Genomic DNA, 27,379 nt, shown 5'->3' on the forward strand with positions numbered 1-27,379 from the left:
TCTTTTGACTAGGTTTTTAATTCGCATAGTGGGGGGTGGAATCCAACTGGGTCCACTCGGCACGGCGGCCACTGATTGGCCTATTGTAGCCTGTCCCGGGTGATTATGATGATGGAGAAATTGGTGGAATGAAGATTGGCAGGGGAAACCGAAGTACTCGGAGAAAACCCGCCCCAGCGCCACTTTGTCAGCCACAAATCCCAGTTTACCAGACCAGGGATCGAACCCGGGCCGCCGCGGTGGGAAGCCAGCGACTAACCTCTTGAGATATGGCGCGGACTTTTGGTTATGTTAGCGCTAGGATGGTTGAGTACGTCAAATGCACGCTTTCATGTGGCTTCAGACATCAAAAATATAATTTACAAGAACGAGAAGCATCATTGCATCAAGCTGCCTACGTACTCTCGGGCTGACGACCTTTGGTAAGTACACTTAAAAAAAGACAACTTTTAGATATCCCATGTGCATGCAAATGAAAATAACTTATCGAAAAACCGTTGTACTTCTTCTGAGTGTAATCTCCCATATACCTTCACCAATTTCAAGAAAATGTACATTTTGTATACATAAAATTTTCAGGCGAATTTGTTTTTGATCTTGATTAATCTGTTATATGTTATCTTACGTGTAGGCAGAAGTTTCTTTCCGACAGCACATAACGCTATGTACTACAGATATTATTTACTCGTATTTCTTGACAAATTTCCACGAATGAAAAGATAGATATTTTGACATTTTAAGAACTCCGTTCTCTGCCGTTTAACACAGTGTAGTCCGTTGAAACAAACTGGCTGATTTTCAAAGGACTAAACGGAATTATGTTCCAAAATATTGAACTTTTCATAACCACCACTGTGAGAACAATAAATCTTACATTTTGAAACTTGTCTAAATTGTAGTCATGTCCTGTTGTTATTGTTGACAGCTTCTGAAAACTAATATCTTTGTTTGCTTCATTTCTTTCCTGAAATTTTAACCATAAGTTAATTTGTACCATCCTCGTAATTTTATTTCTGCAGGATATGATTTAATACAGATTGTTTTATTATTATATATAATCTTATAAATAACTGTTAGCGCCCACTGTTAGGAGCCGGGTTGCGTTCCAGAGCCGATTACGACGCTGTGAAGGAAAGAACATTTTTTTGCCCGCGCCGAGAATCGAACCCCAAATTTCCAGTCCGTAACCCATCAATACATTGGCTGAGCTATTCCTGCTTCTGTTATTGTTAATAATAATACCAATAATAATAATAATAATAATACGTAGTCTTTGTTGTAGTGGAAAGAGTCTTATTCTAAGAATGACATTTCGTGAAATTATTTTCTCCAAGCTCATTGAAATTCTCCAGCTTGCACAGCCGTCACGTGGCAAAGGAAGCTTAACCACGAAGAGATCAAAGGAGTAATTATAATGTACTAAAGTCAAAGTCAGACAAGGAAGCAGCATAAATTTATTGACAAACAAAAATGAACACCGCTTTCAAACTTTTCCCCCTTAATAAATTCTCTGTGTAGAGGTTATGGCTTCGTTTTGCTTAAAGAAGAAAGTTTGACACAAAAATGAAAATGTGTATCGTGACGTAGGTCCCCCATTTCTGTTTTATTATTATTATTATTATTATTATTTTATTTATCTTGGTCCCAAGGGCTTAAATAGCTGCGTGATATCAAGGTTGGGCTGACATTTCGTGGCTTTCCATGAGGTTTTAGTCTCGAGCGTTCAGGTTTTACTCCATAGATGGCGCTAAGTTTTTATTTCATTTTTTCTTGTTAACTCGCGGTGATTTAGTTTGGTTTCAAGTAGTTAAACACAGGGACATCTTTACATTTTTACCATAATTCTGTCCAGCAGTCAGAAGGTAACATTATATTATGGTCTTCTAGGTTTGATATCGTGTATACCTGTAGTCTGATTCCAATGTTTCGGACAAACATGCTGCATCTATCTTCAGGATAATACAAAAATAAGCTTGCTAAAGCGGCAGCGCTTCTGACACCTGCCCGCTTTATTTATCACCAAAAAAAAAAAGAAAGAATCTAACAGATTTTATTTTAAGAACCTTATTTTTATACACATTTTGGTGCAGGATGCTAGGACTCCCGTTCAACAGTTAATTTCCTTGTTTCCTGGTACGAAGTTTTACTAAGCAGTAGCCTGTTTCATTATCCGCCATTTGTTATTTCAGCGTTAATCAAACTATTATTTGTCGTAATCATACGGCAAGGTAAATTTTTCGTCATCACAACAAACATGGTTATACAATCAATCAATCAATACTCAGATTGAATTTTATTTTCTAACCGCTACATGTTTCGGTCCTCATGGGACCATCATCAGGCAGTAATATGATCGTACAACTAAAGTTATTTGAACTCCGAAATATAGATCCATATTATATTATATTATATTATAGTACTGCTTGATTATAACAACTTTTGTTGTGTTGACGGAATATACTTATTCGAATAATGTGTGTGTAATATTTGTTGATTGTTATTTGTATTTATATACAAGTCTGTATTTAAAATAACTTTTAATTATACATAGGCTATGGGTTTTAAGCTTTCACTGCGGTGAACATTCTTGTTGTGATGTTCTGAGTCATGACAACCTGCAGTATGATAGGCTGTTATCAGCGTTTCAGAGGACAATGTTTCCTCGAGATGTTGGCAACCACCTACTAAAGTATGTCATGTCATGGCCCAGAGGACCAGACTGATTCTCATGGCTGGATGAGTAATATCTTTACCTTCACGGTGTTTGGTGTGACAACTGTAGGCCGAGATTTCAGTCAAAGTTTCCATTGCCTGTCAGAGTGTTCGAAAGTCAATATCAGGTAAGGCTTATAAGCTCCCTTCTTAAATAACATAATATATAAATAATATCCACATAATGTACTAATCGTTTTAGTTATAATATAACCCAATTTGGCTCTGATAATTAGCAGAAGTGCCGTTAGTGGTAGAATGATTGAAGTTTATAATGTCAATAGATGTGATCGGAATTCTTGTATGAAGTTGACTATTTGTTTTGTATATTGGACCAGTATAACCTGAATTCCAATTTAATTAATGTAAATTCGAGACAAGTGCACATTATGCATCCCTTTAATTACAGCTCTTATACGTATGTAATACACACATTTCTATTTGTTGTAGTCCACTATATAACTATTGACATAATTCTCTGGCAGCAGAAATAGAAGGTTCATAACCTCAATATTGGAGAGTATCCTCCGGCTGTTCCCTTCGCCTCCAACACTCACACTTAAGATGCATCTTAATATTATCTTCTTGTTCTTCGAAGTGAAAAATTTGTAGAAATTTTTTAAACTAAATTCTGTATTGTCTCCTATGTTACATGCCCGGGGACACGCGGTAGCGTAGTTTGTTGAGGCACTGCGTTACAAGCCGGAAGGTCGCCGGTTCGATTCCCGATGAGGTGGATATTTTCAATTTGCCTAATCCTTCCAGCCGTACTATGGCCCTGGGGTCGACTCAGTCTCTAACAGAAATGAGTACCAGGAATCTTCCTGGGCTGTAAGGGCTGCCGGCACGTAAGGCTGACAAGCCGATTGTCTACAGAAAATGTGGGAGCCTTGACGTCTGACAACCCTATGGGCCTGGTCCGTATCTTGAGCCAGACAAATCCAATCCATACCATCCCATCCTGTCTCTCTAAGACCCAAGGACAGAAGATACAAAGTCACCAGCATATGCAAATGGCTTGAATGAAATGTGAAATGTTATATAATTCCTTTTTTAATCGTCTGTCCCTTCTTCTCTCTCAACCCTCATCCTCCCATTTGTTCTTATGATTTCCTCCTCCTTCTCCACCTCCTAGCGTCGTGGTGGATAGACGAAAAGTCTCCACGCTCTCCTTTCTTTCCACAAACCCTCCTTTTCGAGTCTTGCTAGATCCTCCCCTCTTTTCGATGTTCTTATTCTGTTTTGGGTCTCTCCGTAGGTTTGTTCCTTTTAAATTTTAATTTTAATGCACTTTTTAGTGTCTTTGTTCTATCTTTTCACATAGACAAATTACAGTAACCGTTCCTCTTCTAATTCTATTAATAAATTCTGAACTCCGACATCTTATCCAAGAATTTAATTTGTAATTCTGTCCCTTCCTCTTCCTCCCTCCGCATTCGTAAAAAATGTGAAATCCATTGCTTGGATTTTTCGTTTGTTTGCCCTTGAAAAAGTCCAAGTTCAAGCACCATGTGTCAGTGTGGGTTTGAAAAATATTTATATTAGATTGTTGTTTTGAACTGGTTTGGGATTTCTATTACGTAATACCTACCTACTTACCTAACTATCACTCAGCGCTACAGCCCTGGGTGAGCCTTGGTCTCCTCTACAACCAGTCTCTACTGCTCTCTATTCCTCATCTTCTCTATCCATCCTTTCACCTTCACCTTCCTCATGTCGTTCTCAACATCGTCTGGCCATCTCATCCTGGGTCTTCCTTTTCTTCTTTTGGAATATAGCCTCCCTTTTAACATTCTCTTTGGCATTGCATTCTCTTCCATTCCTTCAACATTCCCCAACCACCTTATTCTCTGTGACTTAATATTGTGACTGTTACGTAATATTCGTATTAAAATATGAAACATTTCAGACTATTTCGTATTTCCATCAGTTTTCCTTTCTTTGTCTATTTAAATTCCCAAAAAATGATCTCTTTAATAAATATTATATTTCAACATTTGTTGCATTGAGGTGTCATTTATAGTATATTTTCTCCATCTATAATGCAATAAATTAATATCACTGATTCACATTTAATCCATACAATGATCATTAAATGTATAAAATGTTATTAAAATCATTAAAATATTAAAAATGTATATGCATATATATTTTTAATATTTTAATAATTTTAATAAAATTAAAAGTGAATTAGTATTATTAACTTGTTGCATTATAGAGGGAAAAAATAGACTATAAGTGACTCTTTGATAAATGTGATCTACTATATGATGATGATAATAATTATTTCACTGTACTCCACGTAATATATAATAATGCTGTTTACTTCTATCAGAGACCCTCTTTCAGTTACGCAATACACACGCTGGGTGGTGAGAGGGCTGATTGAAATCTCCCTTTGACCTCTAAACTGTTTACAGCTTCATGTCTTTGAACTAGCTGACTGTACTGTGTAATGATACTGGACTTTATTTGCAACCACACGCAATAGGAATTTCACAAAGTGACAGCAAATGACTGGAGATGTCATTGCCATTACTGGCATCATTCCACGATCTTATAAGCTGTACTACAGCCCTGTCTTCAGCAAATTGTGAACCGGGTGAGTAACTGAAATGATAATCAGAGAAATGGAAGGAGAATTTTGAAAATAGAAATTACGAAACTGCTGTAACCAGACTGGTTTGAGATTCTTTGCAACGATGTGTGTGAAAAATACTAGCTTCTGGGAAATGGCGCCGTGCATTTCGGTATCTGATGGACGAAGTTTCGGAGGTATGTACTACGTCCATTTTCAGGGTAAAAATGTAAGCCAGGTAAGCAACAAGCAAGAGTCCAACAGTTCGATCCTAAAGATGGAGGTAGTTATTTCCTCCAAAACTGGATGAAATTTAGTGGATTACACAATGTCACTTTCCAGAGCACAATAGTTTTCTGTATTCTCATTTAACAAGGCCGATTCATAGTACAGTGAACAGCGGACATTAAAGGTTTCAAAGGCTGTAGTTTAAATACACAGACAATATAAAATATAATTTTTCCAAGTACCAAACAATCTGCCAAAGAAATAATATATAAACGTAGATATGCATATATCTTGTGGCGCGCCACAAACACATGCAGGACAACATCAAAGAACCCTCTTCTCGACGACAGGGGGGCACACATTCGGCCCCCGTCAAGAGAAATGATAAGAAAGACGACACGAACCTACTTGGTTTATAAATTCCAATAAAATCTTAATAAACCAATTACAAGTATTTTAACGTATTTGAACAGCCGCTGTAGTTGTAAAAACTTTAGATTTTATGCTCAATTGTATATTAATAATATTATATGTATATATTTTAACGTTCAGAACATATATTATAACAGTAACTTCAAACTGTATTGATGTAAATGTGTCCCTCTGATGATGGTCTATGAAGACCGACAAATGTAAGGGCATAAATAACTGAAATAAGAAAAATCTTCACCAGTCATACTAGACGGAACTGTTTAACTTTTCACATAAAAAATGTTCATAATAAGACTTAGCAATTACCAGACGGATTCAGTAATTAGTCTCTTTTCCGCAAAGTATTCTCTGTCTATCTATGGCCCTACAGCCGTTTTTGGGCCTTTGCCGCTTTTTCAGTTTCTTGATCTTCTACACAGTAGGTAGGACTCCTTTGAGGGGGATCAGCCCGCCTGAAGGCCGCTACCTACACACAAAACAATCCAAACACAGAATAAATGCAAACAGACATCCATGCCTTGAGTGGCATTCAAACCCATGATCCCAGCATTCGAGCGAGCGAAGACAGTTCAAGTCTTAGACCGCACGGCCACTGTAATGAGTTCTACTACAGGACTATCAGCAGACGATGCTATATCTGAAGTTCTCACAGCGGTGACTGTGAGAATACAATCTTCTGGCATATATGATACCGTGTAGTTGATTACCGACGTTTCGGAGGAATGCACTACCCCTCTGTACAGGATTACAGAATAAGTCTGGTGGACAAAAGGCCAGAAGCAAGCAGAAGGGAATTTGCCACTTACCTGTAGCTTGTTGTTTGCTTGGCTCTTTCTTCAAGCCTGAAGCTGGAGGCAGTAGGAAACATTTTACCAGACTGTACGGCGTAATATCCCAGGAGACAGTACTTTTCATAGGAACATGCTGTTGTGATTACAGTAAGGTAAAAAAGTAAAGATGTTCTAATTAAGCACTGCGCCATGAAGACGTGGGGGAGTGAAGGTATAGCTCCACCATTCCCGACAGGGTAATGAACCTTTATGTTCCATATAATTTGAGGAATCATTCGAGTATCCGAGCGGTTATCTTCACAAGCAGGACCCTCCTTCACGGAGTTAATTACAAATACTATGAACTTTAATCTTAAATTTCAATATAAGTTTTGATAGGTCATATGTAAATAGATTGAATCCTACACTACCGCTGTGTGACAAATCAGCTTCTGAGAGCAAGCAATGGAAATTGCGGAATTTAAAATTTACCGAGTTTTAGGTCGATAAACGTTTTGTGTAGGGATATTTCTGGATCTGGCTGCCCTGTTTAAAATGGACCGAGTAGAGAACAATGAAATTCAAATCTTGTTTAGTTTGTACAGTACCGACGTTATATTTCTTTCTTGTCTAACTGGTGTTATGAAGATGCCTGAGTTCAGTCGTGGAGTCTTCAGGAAGAGGAACAGCGTGTAAGAACCAAAAATAGTTAAGCAGAATTAGTTTATGGATCTCCAGTGTGTGCAATAAATGAAGTAAGGTTAGGGGTGCAGACTGCCAAACAATAAAACAGCAAGAGAGTGGTGATAAATACTTAGACTTTTGACACAGTGTGGTGTGAATACGCAAAAAATAAATGTGTAACATAACCAGCTGTGCTGCATGCACTCTGTTGTATAAGGAATGTGCAAGAAGAGTATATCGGGAAATAACAAAATTTTGGGCCGAAAGCTCAGGTTCAGCAGTATCGTAAATACTGTGGGCTTAGTGTAGCAGTAGCGATACATGTAAGCTATAGGCCTGCAGTATAAATCTGCCTATGTGCTGTACATGAAAATATGTTGTGAGATAGCATGTGGAGTTAGGTATGTTACAGAACCACCAGCAAAAATCTTCGAAATATGACAACGGCATGGTTCCTTTGTGAAAGGTATGCAGCTGTGTTTACTTCTAGACCACCCTCCTTACAAGCGTCAATTAAAGTCTCTGTGTTTCTCTTTATGGTATCTATATTATCACCCAGTAGACTCAAATCATCAGCATAGCTCAACAGCTGATGTGTCCCACATAATCATTGCTCTAAGCACCTTAAATCCAGTAGGCCATTAGTACATTTTCTCATGTTAAAAGGATCAGGACTTTTTAATTTTAAAACCTTATAGGAGACAAAGGATTGAAGAATTCGGCGTTTTAATGAGAAGAAAATCTGCGAGTCCAGCCTTGAAACTGACATGGTAGATCTGAGTAAATGTGGTACATCTTGCTGTTACAGAGTTCATCCAGTTTGCATTAAACCAAGAGGAATGTAGGAAAAAATGGCGATCAGCCGTCCTTGAAATACAGAGACTTCAGACAGAGTTGGAGATGAGAGTAAAATACATTTCGGTGCTGGAAGGAAAATTAAGCCACGCACAGCGCATGATAGATAAGGAAAAGCAGAAACGGCGTGAAGTCGAAATCTATATGTCTGCACTGGTGAGACCAGTTATAAGAATTATGTCACAACAATATTGAATTTTACATAATATTTATGTACCAAAGAATCAGTGTCATTTCATTGTATAAGTATAGAGTCCTTGCTTGCATGTATCACTTAAATTCAGTAATCAACTGCATTGAATTTGTTGCACAGGAAAAGAATTTATATCACGTTGGAGATACTCTTGTGGCCGAACTTGGTAAGGAAGCATATAAAAAATATCCATTATTGTACGTATTTGGCAACAATCCTGAGGCTAATGGTGATCATGCAGAATCTAGAACCAGCACCATGAGTGAGGTTGCAAATTCAACAGGTATGGATCTTACCATTTGTATAGAAGACTGATTTACACCATCACACAAGCTTTATTTCTGCAGGTGTAGCCAGTTCTGTGAAATGTTTTGCTCTCTAAACAACTGTCATCAGGTGAACATACACATAAAGGTATAATAAACTGTAGAGGAATATTAATTTTTTAAAAATAATAATTTGTTTATTTGATGTTTGAAGTCAGGTCTGGTCTTTTACTGTAGCAAAATTGATCCAGATGGGTTAACTTTTACTAAATTAAGGTCTTATTCATTTTTTATCATTTTTCTGTAATCTCATGCACATTTCAACCTGATGGCTGTCATTTAGTGACCATAACTTTTCATGCAAGTGACTTTACCTGCAGAAATAAAACTTTTGATGATATACAGTGCTCACCTGTAAGCTTACACTAGCAGAGAGCAGAATAATAAAATGTATCATTTCAGGCAACATTCCTCATTCTTTAAGGAAAGAACATGCTTCCACGTGATCTGAATCTGCTCTTGTTTGAAAGTTATTTGAAGAAATAGTGTGGATTTTGTGTGAAATGGCATTTACTCGCAAGCATCGTTAGTGTTTTTAGGAGGTAGTTGTATAGCAGGGCTTGGCAGACCGAGAGTGAAGAGTAATCTGAAACATTAGTATTTTCATGTGTTAGGGACTAGACACAGAGTTTGGATTGGCAATTGGATTTACTGAAGGCTTGTCACCCGTAACTGTGGGTAACTGTAACAGTTTCAGGTGCTATCCATGGAGGTTTTTCGCAGTCAACCACCAGCTGATCACTTACAGTTTACAAACTGCAGTCACCAGCATCGAACTCAAGACTGACTGGCTTCAGTTGGTTGGTCGCTCAGTTAAATTGCTGCTGGCCTTCGCCAACACAGTCTTTCCTGGCTTAAGTCTCCTTAAGATCCATGACCAAGATTTTTGTTCTCTCCTAGACATATACATGTTTTAAAATGGGGCCTTGTCTTAAAAAAGGAGCGGTTCGTTTTTCTGTGTAGGTGTTACCTTTGTTGCCCCTCAGTTTTAGCATGAGTGTATCCATGATGTCATGGCATCCAGATCACTATGGACTCTGTGCACCCTTTGTCACTGCACTGTTCTAAGCAATATTTACAAAAGAAATAACAGAGGTTTTCTGTCAATGCATGCTTGTGCAGCAGGTTATGCCCTAACTTGTGTAATTACTCTGAAACTGCAGTTAGTCAGCAGAATGGTTGTAGGCCTCACTGCTGCTGTTCCATTGGCCCTCACTGTATAGCTTCAGGTTGGACGCCATAGAAAACACTGTCTCCTGCAATTCTTCTGTTGTTGCATGTTTATGTGTTGCCGCAGGCACATGTTTAGCAGCCCTTACCTAACAACAGACAGTTTTTTCTGGTTCCATTATTCCGGCCTTTCAGCTGCCATGTCAAAGTACTGATCTAGAGTACATGGTAACACATGCCAGAAATTGACCTTCAGTAATTACTTTATTTAGTCACCGTGTTTTTCAACTACATTGGTTTTATAGTGTCACATACTAGGATTATTCTTGATAGTGGACTGGAAAGGACATGGGAGTAGCTGGATATGGCCTTTATTAAGGTTTTGGCCAAGAATCTGCCTGAAGGAACTGGTTGAAAACAAAATATATGTCAGAATTGCCAGTCTGAACTGAGAATCAAACCTGCGACTTTCAAAATAGGCATGAATGCTAACCATTACACCTTGGCGTTTAGTATATACTGATGTGTTTTTGTTTTTCAGGTTCACTGTTTTCTGATCTGAGCTACTCGCGCTGTGAGGATGATCTTGACCTCACTGAAACAAATTGTGGAAAAATATGGAAAAAACATAGGCCATCTCTACCCGCACCTGGAAATCCAAACAGTACCAATAAACGACAGTCTTTGGCTTTCATGCAAACAAACATACTTAATAATCATATAGAGAAAAGCAATGTGAGTGAGTTGGAATTGAGGAGTACTATATCGTGGGATGTAATGCTGAGACAAGTGGATTTGTTTTTGCCTAACTTATTCTTGTTTAGTAATTGAGACTGGAACAAACGTTCTGTCCCCTCCTCATTTAAGCACTCCAATTTTGAGTTTGAAATTGAACAGAAAACAGAAGATTCAGACTTTGAATTGAGAAATTAATGTCAGTTCCTATATTTTCTTATTTTCACAGCAGTATTTTTCTTAGAGACGTTAAAAATTGATGGATTACTCTTGAAAATACTTGTACTGAGATATGTGATGCCACATTGTGTTGTGTTACAGAATTGTGTTAAAAATTTTATATTAACTTTCAGTTTGACTATCAACTGACAGATGTACTGAGCTGTAGGTCAAATAGTAAAATTATTTATGCTTTTTCATTACTCTTTTTTTAAGTACTTCTTTCATATTTTGATTACTTTCATGTCACTATTTTACAAGATGGCTGGCACAGGTACAGTCAAGATGAACACAGTGGGGGCAGATGGCATGCCCCAATCCACGAAAATTGACACTAATGATGGGACAGTTAACGCTGTTTCCCAAGGGCTTTTACATTCAGTAACACCCTCTGTGAGCAAAGGTAAGTTAACAAAATATAATTGAAAAGCCACATTACAGATGCATATATTCTGTGGTGTGAAGTGTGTTCTAAAGTAAGCAATTGAGAAAGTTCTGTATAATTCTAGGATCTAAGGTTCTCACAGTAGTGGCTATGAAGAGTTCTATCTTCTGGGATATAATACTATGTAGCCCATTGAAAATTAATTGACATTTCAGTGGGGCATGTTTCTTGTGGAGTACTTCATGCTGGTTTCTTGTTTGGCGTACTCATCAACCCTAAAGGTAGATGTGAAGTGTTCCTCTTAATCTTTGATTAACTTTCAACAGACTGCATTACTTTATATCCCTGAAAGTAGAACTCTACTCTGTGGCCCTTCACAGCCTTAAAGTACGTTCTGCTGATGACAAGAACTGGTAACTCCTGTTGAGTTTACTGTATTTTTATAAGATAAAAAAAAGTTTTGTACATCTTCAGTTGAAGTGTCACACCTGATCTGCAGTACAAGCAATAACTAATTCCATGGAGCAGAGGTCTCTTAAGGAACTGATGGTTGCTAATAGAGTCAAGAACCTCCCATGGAACCCAGAGTTTTGTTAATGTTACTGTGGCCACAGGAGCTTGCCATTCGTTCCTATCCTGAGCCAGATGAATCTGGTCTAAGATTCAATGAAGAAATGAAAGAAGAAGTGTGAAGAGAAATAGTGCGAAAGGATAAAGTGTATGAAGGGGCATCAGAAGAGAGGAGAATATCCTAAACACTGATGGGATGTGTCAGAGGAGTAAAAAAAAATGTGAAGTTACCTATGTCCATAATTTAACAAGCACCAAGCCATGAAGATGTGGGGGGAGTAGAGGTATAGCTGCACTATTCATGGTCTTGGCACTAGATGGAGGTCAATGGTCAGCTTCATGCCCCTACCACTTTAATCCCATGGATAGAGCCACTGATACTCATTGGATAGGAGGCTAGGTGGGCCCCAGAGCCAGTCTGCATGCTACAGAGACAGGAAAAATATTGACTTGCCAGGAATTGAACCCTGGCCTTCCAGCCCGAAACCCATTGCTATGCAAACTGAGCTATACTGTCTCTGGTGACAGGTTAAGGAGTAAAGAGAATTGAGAAGTGGAGGAGAGAAAATGTAAACTAAATAAATGAGGTGTACAAGGGGAGAGAAGCACATGTTACTGCCCTGAAAGGGGCAGGATCACTGGGCCTAACAGCCTTGTTAGAGAAAGAGTCTTGAGAAGGCGTACAAAGGAGGCTTCATAAATTTTTAATGACAAGTTAGAAAGTTACCATAACTTGCTTATGCAGAGGCCATCCTACTTAACTATAAGAATGTTCTGAGGTGATCTTAATATGCTTACTTTCATTTATGTTCTTTCATCTATAGAGCATTTATTAATGTAGGTTGATATCAGTGAAATTAATTTATTATCATACATTTTCTCTTGACAGGTTCAGATATGTTGGACATAAACTCTCTCTGTGATATAAGATCCAACCTTCTAACACCACAGGCTACAGGGAGCTCTGTTGGTAGCTTCTTCCCACTTGGATTGAAAATTCTGAACAACCGTAGGCATATTTTTTGTATGAAAACTGTCATTTTTCTCGAGAACTGTGACCACTGTGGTAAAAGGTGGGTAAAAAGCAACTTTCAGAGAGATTTTGAAGCTGTTGCACTTTGTTCTGATAGGTGTAAACTGTTCTAATGGCGGTGACTGTGAAGGTTACCGTCGTTTGTGATGCGATGGATTGTAGTCTGGTAGATTGTTTCGAATGGTTTTGAGTACCCTACTGTCTCCAGGTTCTACTCTGAAGTTGGAGGCATCAGCTGCCTTCAGGATGTTTGTAATGATATACAAGACTGCATGGTGCCATGGTTTATAAGACACTCATCTTTAGACCTGCTCTCATCTGCATGTGACTTGTCATTGCATTGATTTGTTATTACTTTTACTTTCATTCGATTTCATTTTGTTATTAGTGGTAAGAATTGGGACAGAGAACAGAGGTGGACTAGAGGTGATACTTTAGTCTTTTATTTAGTAGCAGCTCATAATGAATCTTGCCTGCGATATTGACTATTCTGACTGCAATTTTTTTGTTTTTCTTCAGACCCTTCAAGCTAATTCTGGGATACTGTCTTGATTAGAAACCACTTCCCTCCAATTCATTAGTCATCACTCATCATCTATTATTACGTAATTTTGATAGTGAAGGTATTAAATAACCTTACTTACTCATGGAAGTGAGCCCTTCTGGAGGAGTGGCCAATTCTGCAGCTACTCAAGAATTTCCCAACATTTTATGGAACCCGAAGGTTCAATGTCGTGTTCACAAGAATCCTCCACTGGTCCCTATCCTGAGCTGGATCACTCCAATCCATACTATCCTATCCTACCTCTCCAAGATCCATCTTAATATTGTTCACCCACCTGCGCCTTGGTCTTCACAGTGGTCTCTTTCCTTCTGGCGTTCCCACCAATATCCTATATGCGTACCTCATCCTCCTCACTTGATCATTCTAATTATACTTGGAGAAGAGTACAAGTTATGAAGCTCCTCATTATTCATAACCTCTGAAAAAAATAGAAGTTCAATATTCAGAAGGTTCTAGGTTATGTCCTGAGTGTTGCCACAATATATAAAAAATAACAACAAATCTGATAATATGATGACAACCATATAACATAAAGATGGCAGTACAACCAGCTCCTGAAACATTGTGTGTGTTAATATACTTCAGAAAACTGATATTGGCCAACATGATATTAATGTAATGAGTCGGTCATAGGCAAAAACCTGTAGAGAGTCTGTATTATTGATTATTTCTAAGACTTAATGTAGAAAGCTGAAACATGTAATGATTCATATAGTACTTGTCTTCTGGGTTGTAATGCCATGCAGTTCAGAGAGAGCCTGATGTTTCAAACAAAACATATTGCTCAGAGTCGTCTGCCCTTGGGAGCAAGCTGAGCTTGCTTACCTGCTTCTGTTGGTTCATGGTTTGGCTTAATCTTCAGTCCTGAAGACAGAGACGTTATGTTCCTTTGAAATGACAGACACTCTCTGAATTGCATGGCATTAGAACCCAAAAGAACACACGCTTCACAGTCTCTGCTATAGGAACCTCAGATGTAATGTTAGGTACATTATGTATTTTATGTCATGTTGTTTTTGAAGGATTAAGTTTGGGAAAATGGTGATGAAATGCCAGGACTGTCGGGCATCTTGTCACCCAGAATGCAAAGAGTATGTGCCTCTGCCTTGTGTACCAGTGAGCAAAACTATCCTGGCATGTCAGCAAGGTGAGAGAGGTACCATTTCTGATTATGCACCATCAACAGCGCCCATGGTTCCATCTCTCATTGTGCACTGTGTCAATGAAGTGGATCTTCGTGGTCTTAATGAAGTTGGAATCTACAGAATTCCTGGTTCTGAAAAGGATATTAGGGAACTGAAGGTACAAAATACGGTTATGAATGTAAATAACAGTTATTTACCCAGGTTTTGGTCTTGTGGGTTGTGGTACCATGTAGTCCAGCAGGTAGATACCACATTTTTGAGGAACATTCAGTATTCATCTTCATGGTTTGAAGTGTGTAGGATGAGGAACTGGCTGAGTTGTATAGGCAGGCTGCAGAGTTTTGTGGGCACTCAGAGACAAGAGAAGGGAATAATGAAATGGAGCCTGATCTGGGCCAGTGGGAACAGTGAACAGGAAAAGAGGTCTTGGGTCTCAGTGACCAAGCCTGAAGATGGAGACAGCATATTCCTCTGAAATGCCAGTATATTCCTGCAATGCTACAGCATGTTGCAGCCCAGAAAACAGCACTATGAGCAGTTAATGCTATGGATACCTCAAAACTTTACAGTCTTTTGGTCTTATTTCTCAAAAGAATCATGTTTATGTGTGCTTGCTTCATGATAACATTTGGAAAAGGTGTCAAAGTTTTGTAAAACATTTTATAAAGTATGGTGAATAATAGGTAATCCTTTACTTTACTTCATAATTATTTTACTGTAAGTATGTAATACTATCATGATGGCTGTGTGAGACTTGGGACTTACAGTAACCATAACGCCAGTGAGTTAGGCTCAGCAAATGTTTACTTATTTCACCAGTTTGAGAAAAATGTTGTACTCACAAAATGTTTCTTCATAAGAGGGACTGTGCTTACCAGCACTACTGTAATTTCTCCATACCAGCCTACTTACTGTCACATAGCACACAAGACATGTACTCTAAAATCTCTTACCTTGTGATGTGTGTATGAGATATTTACAGGTCACTATCTGTGTAAAAGTAAAAGAGAATAGCAGAGAATATCAGTGCATAAATTAAAAAATTATTACACTTAGTAATCTCCCATTCTCACCCTTCATGGATATGAGGATGAGTCTGTTTGTTGTGCCCTAACTATGAATTCCACAAATTTTGTAAATAAATTATAAATTATGTGTCTTTCATTGGCTTCTTTTTTTGGTGGGGGGTGGGGGGGGCAAATGTAAAACTAAACATGATGTTGTTGAAAAATGTATTTTTTAACTTTTAATTTGATGATGGTGATGACTAAACTGTGGGAACTTCATGCATGAGATTTTGTGTTAGGTAGACCTGCAAATTCTAACACACTTGTCTTCTAGATGTTAACAATTACTGATAAGGCAATACTCTAGAATTTTGAGGGTACATGTTACAAATATAGCATAGTTAGAACTTGCACTTAAATAAGCTGCAGAATTGTACAATTATTAATTTATTTGGGCAATTTGAGGTGCTCACAGATGTGACTATGAATAGCAGTATGTTCTAGGCTGTGATGCCGTATAGTCTTGTAGAAGTTTATTGAGATTTCAGAGGTATGCATTGCCTCCATCTGCTTCTCACTTACTTAGCTCACTCTTTCACCCTGAAGCAGGAGGCAGTACATTCCACTGAAACATCAGTTAACTTACACCATGCTCTATTAGTGATATCTTCTTAGTGATGTAGGTCATGACATCATCCTTAGAAGGTTACTATATTCTATTTTTAACGTGCAATAGGAACCAGAATTTACAAATCCAAGGTCTCAAAGGTCTCACACAGGATTTTTTTTGTTCTTTTGCATAATATTTCCTACTCAAGGTATGATATATGGACCAAAAGTTTCAGAGAGACTTTTCACTCGTCATATATCACAGACCAAAACATTTGAAGTAAAAGAGACATCATAAATTCTTCTGAGAACCCTTTGTTGTCCTCCTTGACAATTTTCACTTAAAATATTGTACGTCTTCAAGTGACATCAGACTAACTAAATAAAGGTGAAGCTGTCCATGTGTTTAACTAATTAAGCACTGTGTCATGAAGGCATATGACGAGTGGATGTATAGACCTGCATTTTTCGACCTTAGGACTAGTTTTATTTTGGGGGGGGGGTGAGCGGACAGCTTCACGCCCCAGCCACTTTACCTCGGAGGAAAGCGCCCCTGGTGCCTATTGGATAGGAGGCTGGGTGGGCCCCAGAACCTGCCTGGATGTTACGGAGGGGAGAAAATTCTTGTACTTACTGGGACTCGAACTCCAGCCTCTTAGTCTTCCAGGCCATAGCCAGTCACTATATTGACTGTGCTATCCTGGCTCCCAAGTAACTAATATTCATCTTTTTTTTTTCCTTGCAAGTTTCTTTTGCACTTTTTATGTGAAATAAACATATGAATATGAAGATATAAGTAGACATCTCCTACTTCAGTCACTACTTATGCCCCTTCTGGCTGAATAAAGGTCACACTGGATGGAACTATTTAACTTTTTCGTGTAAAAATAGTTATAACTATTTATTAGTACCAATAACTAATGTAGGAATTATTTTTGCAGTAAAAGTAACATGAACATATTGTTGTAAGATTATTACATATATACAGGAAAAGTTTTTGCAAGGAAAAGGTGTTCCAAATTTGTCAAAATTGGACATCCACCTGGTGTGCGGAACTATCAAGTATTTCTTGCGTTCCTTACGTGAGCCTCTGGTGACCAACTCACTGTGGCATGACTTTGCAAAAGCTGCAGAGAATCCAGACCCAGATGATAGCAGAGCGCTCATGTATCAGGCCATATCGGAGCTACCCCAACCAAACCGAGACACTCTGGCCTTCCTCATCTTGCACCTGCAAAGGTAAGTGGGGCTTACATTTTGATTTTTCGTTTTCTTGTGTTCCTTGTTTTTAGCACAGTTTCCTACCTTAACCCTGAACACATCCAAGCAGTAGTGTTGTTGGTTGAGGTCAATGGATTTTTTCAATTTACCTAATCCCTCTGGGGCATGCGGTAGCATAGTTTGTTGAGGCACTATGCTACCAGCCTGAAGGTCACAGGTTCAGGTCCCGATGAGGTCATTGGATTTATTTCAATTGATCTAATCCTTCCAGCTGCACTATGGCCCTGGTGTCAACTCAGCCTCTAGCAGAAATGAGTACCACGAATATTCTTGGGAGTAAAGGGCGGCCGGTGCGTAGGGCTGACAATCATGCTGCCATCTATGAGCCGATTGTCTAGAAAATGTGGGAACCTCAACATCTCACAACCCTATGGGCCTCCACAGCCTGTTACAGGGATACCTTTACTTACTTTTTTACCTAATCCAGCCGCACTATGGCCCTGGGGTTGACTCAGCGTCTACCAGAAATGAGTAACGGGAATCTTTCTGGGTGTAAAGGGCAGCCGGCGCATAGGACTTACCACCATATGTGAGCCAATTGTCTAGAAAATTTGAGAGCCTTGATGTCTTACAACCCTATGGGGCTCCATGACCTATTACAGAGATAGCTTTACCTGTACCTTACCTTTTACACATCACAGATTGATTAGATTGGCTCAGGGAATTTGGATTAAAGTGACCACAGATGAAGAGATCTAATTGTCATTGTTAATCAGATGGTACAGAATTTCTGTCAGTATATGGTATGAAATGTAACCTACTCATATTGGAAGAAAAACCAGTCTTTTACTTGATCTGTACCTGCTGCTGTTTGAAAGTCATCTGATGAAGTGCTGTGGATTTTTCTGTGCAACCACATTAATCCCCATGCAGCCTTAGCATTCATAGCAGGGCCTGTGATGAAAGGGATAACTGCTTCGTTGTATTCCCGATCCTTTTAAATAATTCAGTCTCTGTTCCTGTTCTTTATGTGAAGAAAAACTTAATGCTCAAAGCAATTCTGTGTTTTTATATCCCAGTGTTCTTCTGGGCTGTGTAGCAGATGTTGTGCTTGGTTTTTGTGCTTCTCAGAAGGTTGCACCACAACAGAAAATAGTTTTTCCTTTGTGGATACAGTAATGATGTATTTTATATCTTCAGAAACACAAATGGGATTCTGAGTCACCATTGAAGGGGTTAAGGAAAGGAGTAGATTTTTGAGGTCACCATACTGTCCGTGTGTGCATGTGCATGTCTCTCTCTGCCTGTCACCTCATTTCAACTGTTGAATCATCTAACCAATTTACACGAAACTTGGTATGAACATTATGCCATGGAACATTTTAATTTGCTGCAATAAGGGAACAATATGATGGATGCATGAACTTCTGATGTGTTAGAACAAACCTAGGTCCAGACAGTTTAGGCTCCTGAAATGATTTATGGTGGAAGACCTTTGAAAGCCCTGCAACTTTTATATCAGTATTTTTGGATAAAATTGTTGGTATGGCTTTCATGTTAGAAATTTTGTTTGCTTTCAGTCTGATGGCAGTAAATAGTGAACTATTTGGGCTAAACATGTGAAAATTGGTACAGATGTAGATCATAAACATTGGGGTTTGATTCCCAGCATGGACAATGGATTGTTTTCTTCATACTGTCCAAATAGCCCATCCAGTGGGTATCTGGGGCTCTTCCCATGGGGGTGATACAACTGAGACGTGAATACTACTGCTCCCATTTAGGCAGTGTCTACACGAGTGCACAAAATGCGTCCATTGTAACAAACGTACTTTGCTGAGGATGTTGCTGGGTACACTACGTGGTTGCAGAATGTGGTGCATAGTTTTTTGTCTGCAGTGGAGCCAGAAGAAAGCATAGCATTCGCCTCTCTTGTTTATTTCTACAATGGACACGTTTTGTGCACTCGTGTAGACGCTGCCTTAGGATTCATTCTTGTGGCTTGTGCTTAATCAGGTGCAGAGACTTTTAATTTTTGCCATAAATAAGAAACTGCTTATTTCACGCCTTTTTTTTTTTTTTTGTCTTTCACACAGGGTTGCTGAGTCTCCAGACTGCAGAATGCCAGTGGCCAATCTTGCGAAAGTTTTTGGTCCGTCAATTGTAGGCAGTTGCTCCTTGGATTGCAGAGCCACACAAATGCTGAAAGAAGTAAAGAAGCAAGTAACAGTATGTGTTATCTCCCAATGTTTAATGTATAAAACAGAGTTAAAAATTTGAGTAAAAGCAAATAGATCATTCAGCAAATTTGAGCTTCTTATACTTGTGCCACACACATGGAACACAACTTCAGTATGTTGAAGAGTATTCCCTTTTAGGGTGTTACATTGAATAGTCTAGTAGAAGGAACTTTCTGGCCTAATGTTCAGGGTAAAAGAGTAAGCCAACGCCAGCAATCAGCAAGCAGAGCTCACTTTGTATCTTACTTGGCTTACTCTTGAACTCTGAAGGCAGGGACAATGCATCCCTCCAAAACTTCAGTAAACTTCTGCCAGACTACATGTTACATCCCAGAAGATAGTACTTTTCATTGCCACCACATGAGACCCTGAAATCCAACAAGTTTTTCATTTATTCTCTTCCATTTGCATTTTTAACGTGGTAAATTCAAAATGCAGTTTTAGTGGAAAAATGGTTGGCTCAGCAGGTGAACATATTAGCCAAAGACTCTGGAAAGGAGTAAGGTAAAAAAAAGTAAAGCTATCATCCCTTTAACAGGCTGTGGAAGCCGATAGGTTTGTGAGACGTTGAGGGTCCCACATTATCTAGACAATGGGCTTATAGATGGCAGCAAAATTGTCAGCCTTGCCAGCCGCACTTTGCCCCCAAGAATATTCCTGGTACTCATTTCTATTAGAGGCTGAGTCAATCCCAGAGCTATAGAGTGGCTGGAAGGATTAGGTAAATTGAAAAAAATCCAGTGACCTCATCGGGACTTGAATCTGTGACCTTCCGGCTTATTTGAGCTGAATTTTGACATAAGGAAAATATATTTTTAATGGGAGATAGTTGCTTCACATTTATGACCATATTTATGGATGGGAGAGCAGATTTTTCTAAAGAAAATACATTTTCATAAGGTTGGCCATGTTGTATTAGAAACTATCTAAATTACATGTTATATGAAAACTAAAATGTGTGTGAAGTCACAACAGGGCAATCTATGGAAGTCTGAGGAAAGAAAGTACAACCCCCTTGAGCATGAGCCATGTCAGATCATGGTGGACCAAGTGCAATTACCTAATTGTTTCAGATAGTATTTCCGCTATAAGAAGATTAAGAAACAATATATGTGTATATTAAGTGCAGTCTTGATGATGAATTCTGCTGGTTCCTTACTTGGCTTACACTTTGCTATGAGGACAGAGGTGATATAGTCACCGAAAAGATTGGGCTTTCCCCAAACTATACAGTATTACAACCCAGAAGACCATACTCTTCCTACTCACTGCCGTGAGAATATCCAGACGAACAATATATGAGGGCTGTTTGGAAAAGAACCTGCATTTATTTTAGGCAAGTAATGTAGGAATGAGAGAGAGCTCATGCGTGTGAGGTAGCGTCACATTACTCATTGGCTTGTAAACCATCACATAACTGGTTGGCTCATGCTTGTTCTTGTCTCTGCAGAGTGAGTTATGATGTTTTCTGCCATTGATAATCCCACCAACTATGAAATTTGCATTGTTATCCACCTTCATTCTAAAAACACGAGTGCCACATAAATGCATCATGAATTATGGTGGGTGGTTTATGGCTAAAATGTAATGAGTGAAGGAACTGTAAGACAATGGTGTAAAATGTTCTTAGATGGGCGAACAGATGTTCACGATGAAGAGCGAAGTATTCAGTCATCTGTAGTGAGGGATGATCTTGTTCAAAATGTTAGAAAAAAATTTATGAAAACTGGCCCTTTACAATTTCAGAACATGGATGTGAATTTCCACAAAATTCACACACTCTTTTCAACATGATTATCACAGTTAGGCTAGGCTATCATCACAAGTTTTGAGCAATATGGGTTCCAAAAGTGATCATGGGTGTGCACAGAATGCAGAGAATGGCTTTGGCTTTTGACATTTTTAGAGTGATACCACAAAGATAGCAATGAATTTCTCAATCACATCATATGAGTAACAGGAGATGAAACCAGGGTTTCATTTGTGAATGTTGATACCAAGGAGCAGTCAGAGCTGTGTATGGCCACACATTCACTAAACAAGCCATGAAAGTTTAAATGAACGTTGTCTGGCAAAAAGCTGATGGCAGCTGTTTTCTGGGACAGGAAAGGAGTACTGATGGTGGAATTCATGCAACAAGGGGCCACAGTAAAATCACAAGTGTATTGCAAAACACAAAAAAGAACTGTGTAGGGCCATACAGAACAAAAGGCGTGGAATGCTGACACACAGTGTGGTGCTCCTTTGTGACAATGCGCGTTCGCATACAGCTGGTCACACTCAAGCACTGCTGGAGCATTTGAACTGAGAGTTGTCGCTCCAAGCGACTATCACCTGTTTACCTGCCTGAGGAACCGGTTGGGATCAAAGCACTTCAGCAATAATGAGGACTTGATGAAAGGTGTCAAAACATGGATGAGCTCATTGGTGGCAGACTTCTTTGACACAAGCATACAGAAATTCATTCCCTGAAAAGACAAAGCCTCAATTCCACTGGTGACTACATTGAGAAGTAGCTTAAGTACGTACATATTTTTTGTATATATCTCTTTCTCATTACTTGTTTTGTTAACACTAGAGGTTACTTTCCAAATATCCCTCATATCTCCATAATACAATTATGAGTTAAAATATTCTCTTTTTAATTGTCTAGGTTACTGAGAATTTGATCAATATTCCATGTGACTACTGGGCTAACTTCTTTAAAGTGGACTCAGGACTGGTTTCAAATTCCCCACTGTCAGCCGCCACAGTGCGCATGCTACCAGACTGTGTAAGAACCATGAAGAATAGCTTCACACCTGCTCATGGGTAAGGTGAGATTAGTATAGACTTAACACTGATGACAGGAAATTTTGATACATATGTTCCTTCATTTAGAGCTGGGATAGTGAAGTCAGTATAGCAACTGACTACAGGCTGGATGACCAGAATTTCAATTTCTCCATATCCAGACCAGCTCTGGGGCCCTCCCAGACTCCTATCCAGTGGATACTGGGGGCTGTTTCCCCAGGCATAAAGTGGCTGGGGCGTGAAGCTGACCACTTACGTTCAAATAGTGCTGAGGTTAAGGAGATGGTCTATACATCCACTCCCCCATATGTCTTTGTGGCTTAATGCTTAATTAGTTAAGCACATGGACAGCTTTACCTTTTTACTTTCCTTCAGTTGTTTTAATCCTTACACATTCAAGTACACTAAACTGCCAGTTACCCAGTATCTAAGCATTTGGAATTCTTGTCCAGCTAGCAAACATTTCAAAGAAAATCTGCAATACTTAGAAAGTTATTCAAACAAATTTTTGATTTGCATATGTTCACCTGTTCTACAACAGTTCTCCCAGCCACCACCACCCATCAGCCTCACATACACAGGTGCCATTACAGTAGAGGTTTGTACTTATGTTCTCATTACAGTATATATATCCCAAAATCCTTCATCTCTATATCCAGTATGCCAACTATGAAGACTTTGATGCAAAAAGTACAATGAAGTTTTGTCATTTCAGCTTTTTATATGGTTTCTTTAACAGTTTTCTTGTGCAACTGGTAGATTCATGTAATGGGCAGAATGTGTTCCCCTTGCATGCTGGTTAGTGAGGAGTTCACTATATTATATGGTGTGGTGACCCCACTAGGTTTAGTATTTTCACATTATTAGAAATAATACTAAGTTTTCTAAAGTCACGTCTTGCCATCGTTTATAACACACACTCCTAGAGGAAATTTGAATATTGAACCTATAAAAGATGCTAAAATTGTCTCTTCTTGCATGAAATCAATGGAAAAGTTCAGAACTCTCATCTACAGTCCATGATCATAAAGTGGAACCCCCTATCTGATAGATTCTAAAGGTTTCTGACGATGGTGTATAATCAGAATTACTGGGTTTTTGGACTTTGTCCATCATCCCGTATTCTAGAAACTATAGAACGAAACATTTTGGAAACTAGATCTGTTTTTTGTCCTCATATGAGAGGGAAGAAGTGATTGAGGTTAGTTCTTTCTAAGGGATCCAACAGAGCAGTGTCTTTCCCTTCACCTGAGGACGGGAACAGATCCAGTTTCCAAAGCGTGTTTTATAGTTTCTAGAATACCGGACGATGGACAAAGTCCAAAATTCCAATAATTCTGACTCCTGTCTAATGTTCCTTGATTTAAGGTTTTTTATTACTGTAGTGACCAGGCTGCAGGCTAGGTGTCCAGGGAATCAGGGTTTGATTCCTGGTAGAGGAAAGAGGTTTTGCTCTTCCCCACAGTGTCCAGACCAGCTCTGGGGCCGATCCAGACTCGTGTCCAGTGAGTAACAGTGACTCTTTCCTTGAAAGTAAAGCAGTCAGGGTATGAAGCAGCCCAGACACCGCTGTCCAGTGCTGAGGTTAAGAATGAGTGGAGCTGTACCTCTGTTTACCTTTGACTCATTTAATATTCAGTTTATATGATCCTATATAAATGACCTCAATGTTAAATTTCCCCTATTTTAGATTTTCTGCAGTTCAATGCACCCAAAAGAAATTTTGTAGTGGGGTTTCACTTTATGTATAGACATAAATAGAATTTATTCATCTCAGGTTTTGTATCGAACAGCCTCCGTATGATTTCTTAGACTTATATAATGAAATTAGGAAGACATACATGTAGGATGTATTGATATACATAGCTCCAAACCATTACAAATATCTTTGCAAGAATGTCATTGCCAAATGAATGCTTATGATATCTAAGAATCCTTATTTCTTGTTACTTTCAGGTTCATAGGCAGACGCAGGAGATATTTTGCTACTCTATCTAAAAAATTGTTTTAGATTTTAGGTATACACTAGACATTGCTTTTATTGATTGTTTTTTCATTCTTTTAAATGTATGATGATCTTTTTACCTTGTACTAAGAATGTTACTAAACTAATTGCCAAATTTTCACTTGTAGATGTGAACATTGAAAGGTTGCTGATCCAATAAGAAAGGATTCTTTTTGGGGGGGGGGTTAGTTTTACCTCAGTACCTTTCTTACATTGCATCAGATACAAACATCTCCAGGAATATCTGTTTGCAGCAAAGAGCATTTAGAAAACATTAACTGTTTGGGCCTATCATCAGTCAAGTAATGGATTTTATTTAAGTCATTAAATATATTGTTGTGTGAAGTTTCAAACCTTTTGATGTGTATGAACAAAATATCATTGTATAACTTTTGTGAAATATTAAATGGCCTCAGAAATTTATGATATTTGGAATAGAAAAAATGATAAATAAAAATGGACCAATGTGGTATTCTTTTTGGGTTGGGGGTTGTGGACTAAAGTGATTAGATCTTAGATACAAAACTCTGAAACATTTCATACAATGTGAATAATGCTTGGCTGTTCTATTTCTTATAACAAGCAAAGATTAGGTCATTAGGCATGAAATGAACTGGATCCCTTTGAATGTCAGTAAAATTTTTTGTGTGTGTGTAATTGAGTACATTTCTTGTTTCATCTCCTCCTCCTCTTCCCTGTTCCCCTCTTCTTCCTTCCCCTCCTCATTCTTCTTTTTCTCATGTTAAGTAACCTGTTACAGCTGAATCCAGAAAAATGTTATCCTTCTAGGCCTGGTAGCTTTTGTATATCAACAATTCAGAATTAAAAAAGAAATGACAGTTTTGCAGTGGCATAGTTTGTAGTACTATTTGCAACAGTTCTGGCCATAATTTAGCTAGAGAGCATATTTTGGGATAATGAAATGCAGATTACTGTCGTCTGGGATGTGACACAATATAATCTGTTATTTGCCATTGTTCCGGAGGAATCTTTGAGCTAATGTGCTGCATTTGCTGAGGGTAGTTCTACCATGAAGATGGAAGCAGCAGGTCCCTGTAAAAAGAGTAGTAAATATCTTCAGGCATGACATCCTAAAAGACAATCTTTGTAGCATTACCATGAGAACCTCAGATCTAGTCTAATGAAATGCAGTTTTTTTCTGAGCCGTTGTATCCCTCAGTTCAACATGTGACTTTCAGTGGTCATTAATGTTTTTCAGGAATATTACATATTTATATAAAGTTATCTTACCCCCAAAATGGAAATGAATTTGATCAATGACTAATAAGTTTATGATGCCCAAACACTGGAGAAGAATACCGTTTTGGCCGAATGATTACTTATAACAAACATGGACATTTCTTAGAGCTGCATTGCTAATAGGATAGTTCTTGACTTTCCACATGAGAGATCAGTTTAAATGTGGCAGTGGTTTATAGCACATAGTGGCCAGTAATATCCACGTTCTGAGGTGATACAAGTATATTGCATTGGTTCATCCTTANGGAATATCGGTGTTGATGCTAAATGGGCCGTGCCATAGCTCAAGCAGTTAGTCCCTGGCTTCCCACCGCAGCGGCCCGGGTTCGATCCCAAGTCTGGTCAAGTGGGATCTGTGGTGGACATAGTGGCGCTGGGGCAGGTTTTCTCCTAGTACTTCGGTTTCCCCTGCCAATCTTCATTCCACCAAATTCTCCATCATAATCACCCGGGGCAGGCTACAATAGGCCAGTCAGTGGCTGCCATGCCGAGTGGACCCAGTTGGACTCCACCCCCCACTAAGCGAATTTTTTTATGCTAAATAATATTGTAGTAAAGAAGGAAATTATTCTTGTTCAGCAACTTGTAACTGCTTAGGCAGACAAAAAAAAAATATATATATATGACTTCCTGATGTGAGAAAACTGGATCAGTACTCCTAGCGTACTTGTATTTCAGACAGATATGAACCACAAGTAGAGAGCACACCAGTGCTGTATTATGGGTATTCCAACACAGCTGTATTGCAGCAGCATAAACCACATAGGTTTATGCTATATGTACATCTGAAGAAGTCTAACAGCTGTATTATAGACTGACAGGAAGATGTCTGTATGGGCTGTTCTTCAGGACAGAAGGAAGGCACCTGGGCTACAATAGGAGCTGGAAGGTAGATATGTTTACAGGTTGTATTATAGGAAATATATCTCTCTATATCATAGTCCATATAGACGCTATTCTGCTGGCCTGTTTATATATGGACTATGATACAGAGAGAGAGATAGGACCCTATGAATCTTCTAAGACCCCTATGTAAGATTTGAGGCTTTCACGGCTGTGACTATGAAGAAAGCAGTCTTCTTGGATTTGGCACTGTGTATATGTGGTGTTAACCGACGTTCCTCCGAAACGTCGGTTAACACCACATATACATGGTGCCAAATCCCAGAAGACTGCTTTCTTCTAAGACCCCTACCGAAAAAGTCTGTATGGAGTATATATACGAGTATATCGACAGAACTAAGTATGTAACTGTTCTATCTTACTTCAAATTATGGTGGAACGAAATGGAGTCTATTGCTTGATGTGGGCCCATGTTGAACAAATTTACAACACACCCCTGAAACATGTAACTAGGTAAGCATAGCTTTCAACTAATTTGATTTAAGGGCCAAAAAATGCCAGTGATCCAATATATCATACCCTCATGCTGCTGAATATTCAAGAGTTGGCAACAACACCGAGCCTGTAGTAACCATTGTTTAGGAATCCTAAGGTTCTGAAGGGCAAAGTGGCATGGCGAGAGGCAATCGACGAAACCGGAGGCTCTGAGTAACTGGCAAACAAAACCAGACATCACATAAGCGGTGACATGAGGCATAAGGCCCGAGACACTGCGAGGTACTACGCTGGAACCTGCAGCAA

The 27,379-nt window shown here is 38.8% G+C and overlaps 1 protein-coding gene across 3 annotated transcripts; it reads left to right on the forward strand.

Annotated features, from left to right (window-relative positions):
- The first annotated feature begins 2,737 nt into the window (after positions 1-2,737).
- Positions 2,738-25,132, forward strand: LOC111861899 (rac GTPase-activating protein 1). Of its 3 annotated transcripts, XM_023846843.2 has the most exons (12): positions 2,738-2,840; positions 5,204-5,314; positions 8,213-8,415; positions 8,573-8,735; positions 10,490-10,683; positions 11,164-11,305; positions 12,747-12,930; positions 14,478-14,757; positions 17,205-17,455; positions 19,534-19,666; positions 22,331-22,488; positions 24,427-25,132. In XM_023846843.2, exons 2-12 carry the CDS (start codon positions 5,236-5,238, stop codon positions 24,479-24,481), a joined length of 1,842 nt encoding a protein of 613 aa, XP_023702611.1. In that variant the 5' UTR covers positions 2,738-2,840; positions 5,204-5,235; the 3' UTR covers positions 24,482-25,132. The 3 variants fall into 3 exon arrangements, with proteins under 3 accessions (XP_023702611.1, XP_023702612.1, XP_023702613.1); XM_023846844.2 differs by lacking the exons at positions 2,738-2,840; positions 5,204-5,314 and adding an exon at positions 7,239-7,412; XM_023846845.2 differs by lacking the exons at positions 2,738-2,840; positions 5,204-5,314 and adding an exon at positions 7,419-7,870.
- Positions 25,133-27,379: the final 2,247 nt, after the last annotated feature.

The sequence above is a fragment of the Cryptotermes secundus genome, unplaced genomic scaffold (assembly GCF_002891405.2).
Source record: "Cryptotermes secundus unplaced genomic scaffold, Csec_1.0 scaffold4059, whole genome shotgun sequence".
Lineage (NCBI taxonomy): Eukaryota > Metazoa > Arthropoda > Insecta > Blattodea > Kalotermitidae > Cryptotermes > Cryptotermes secundus.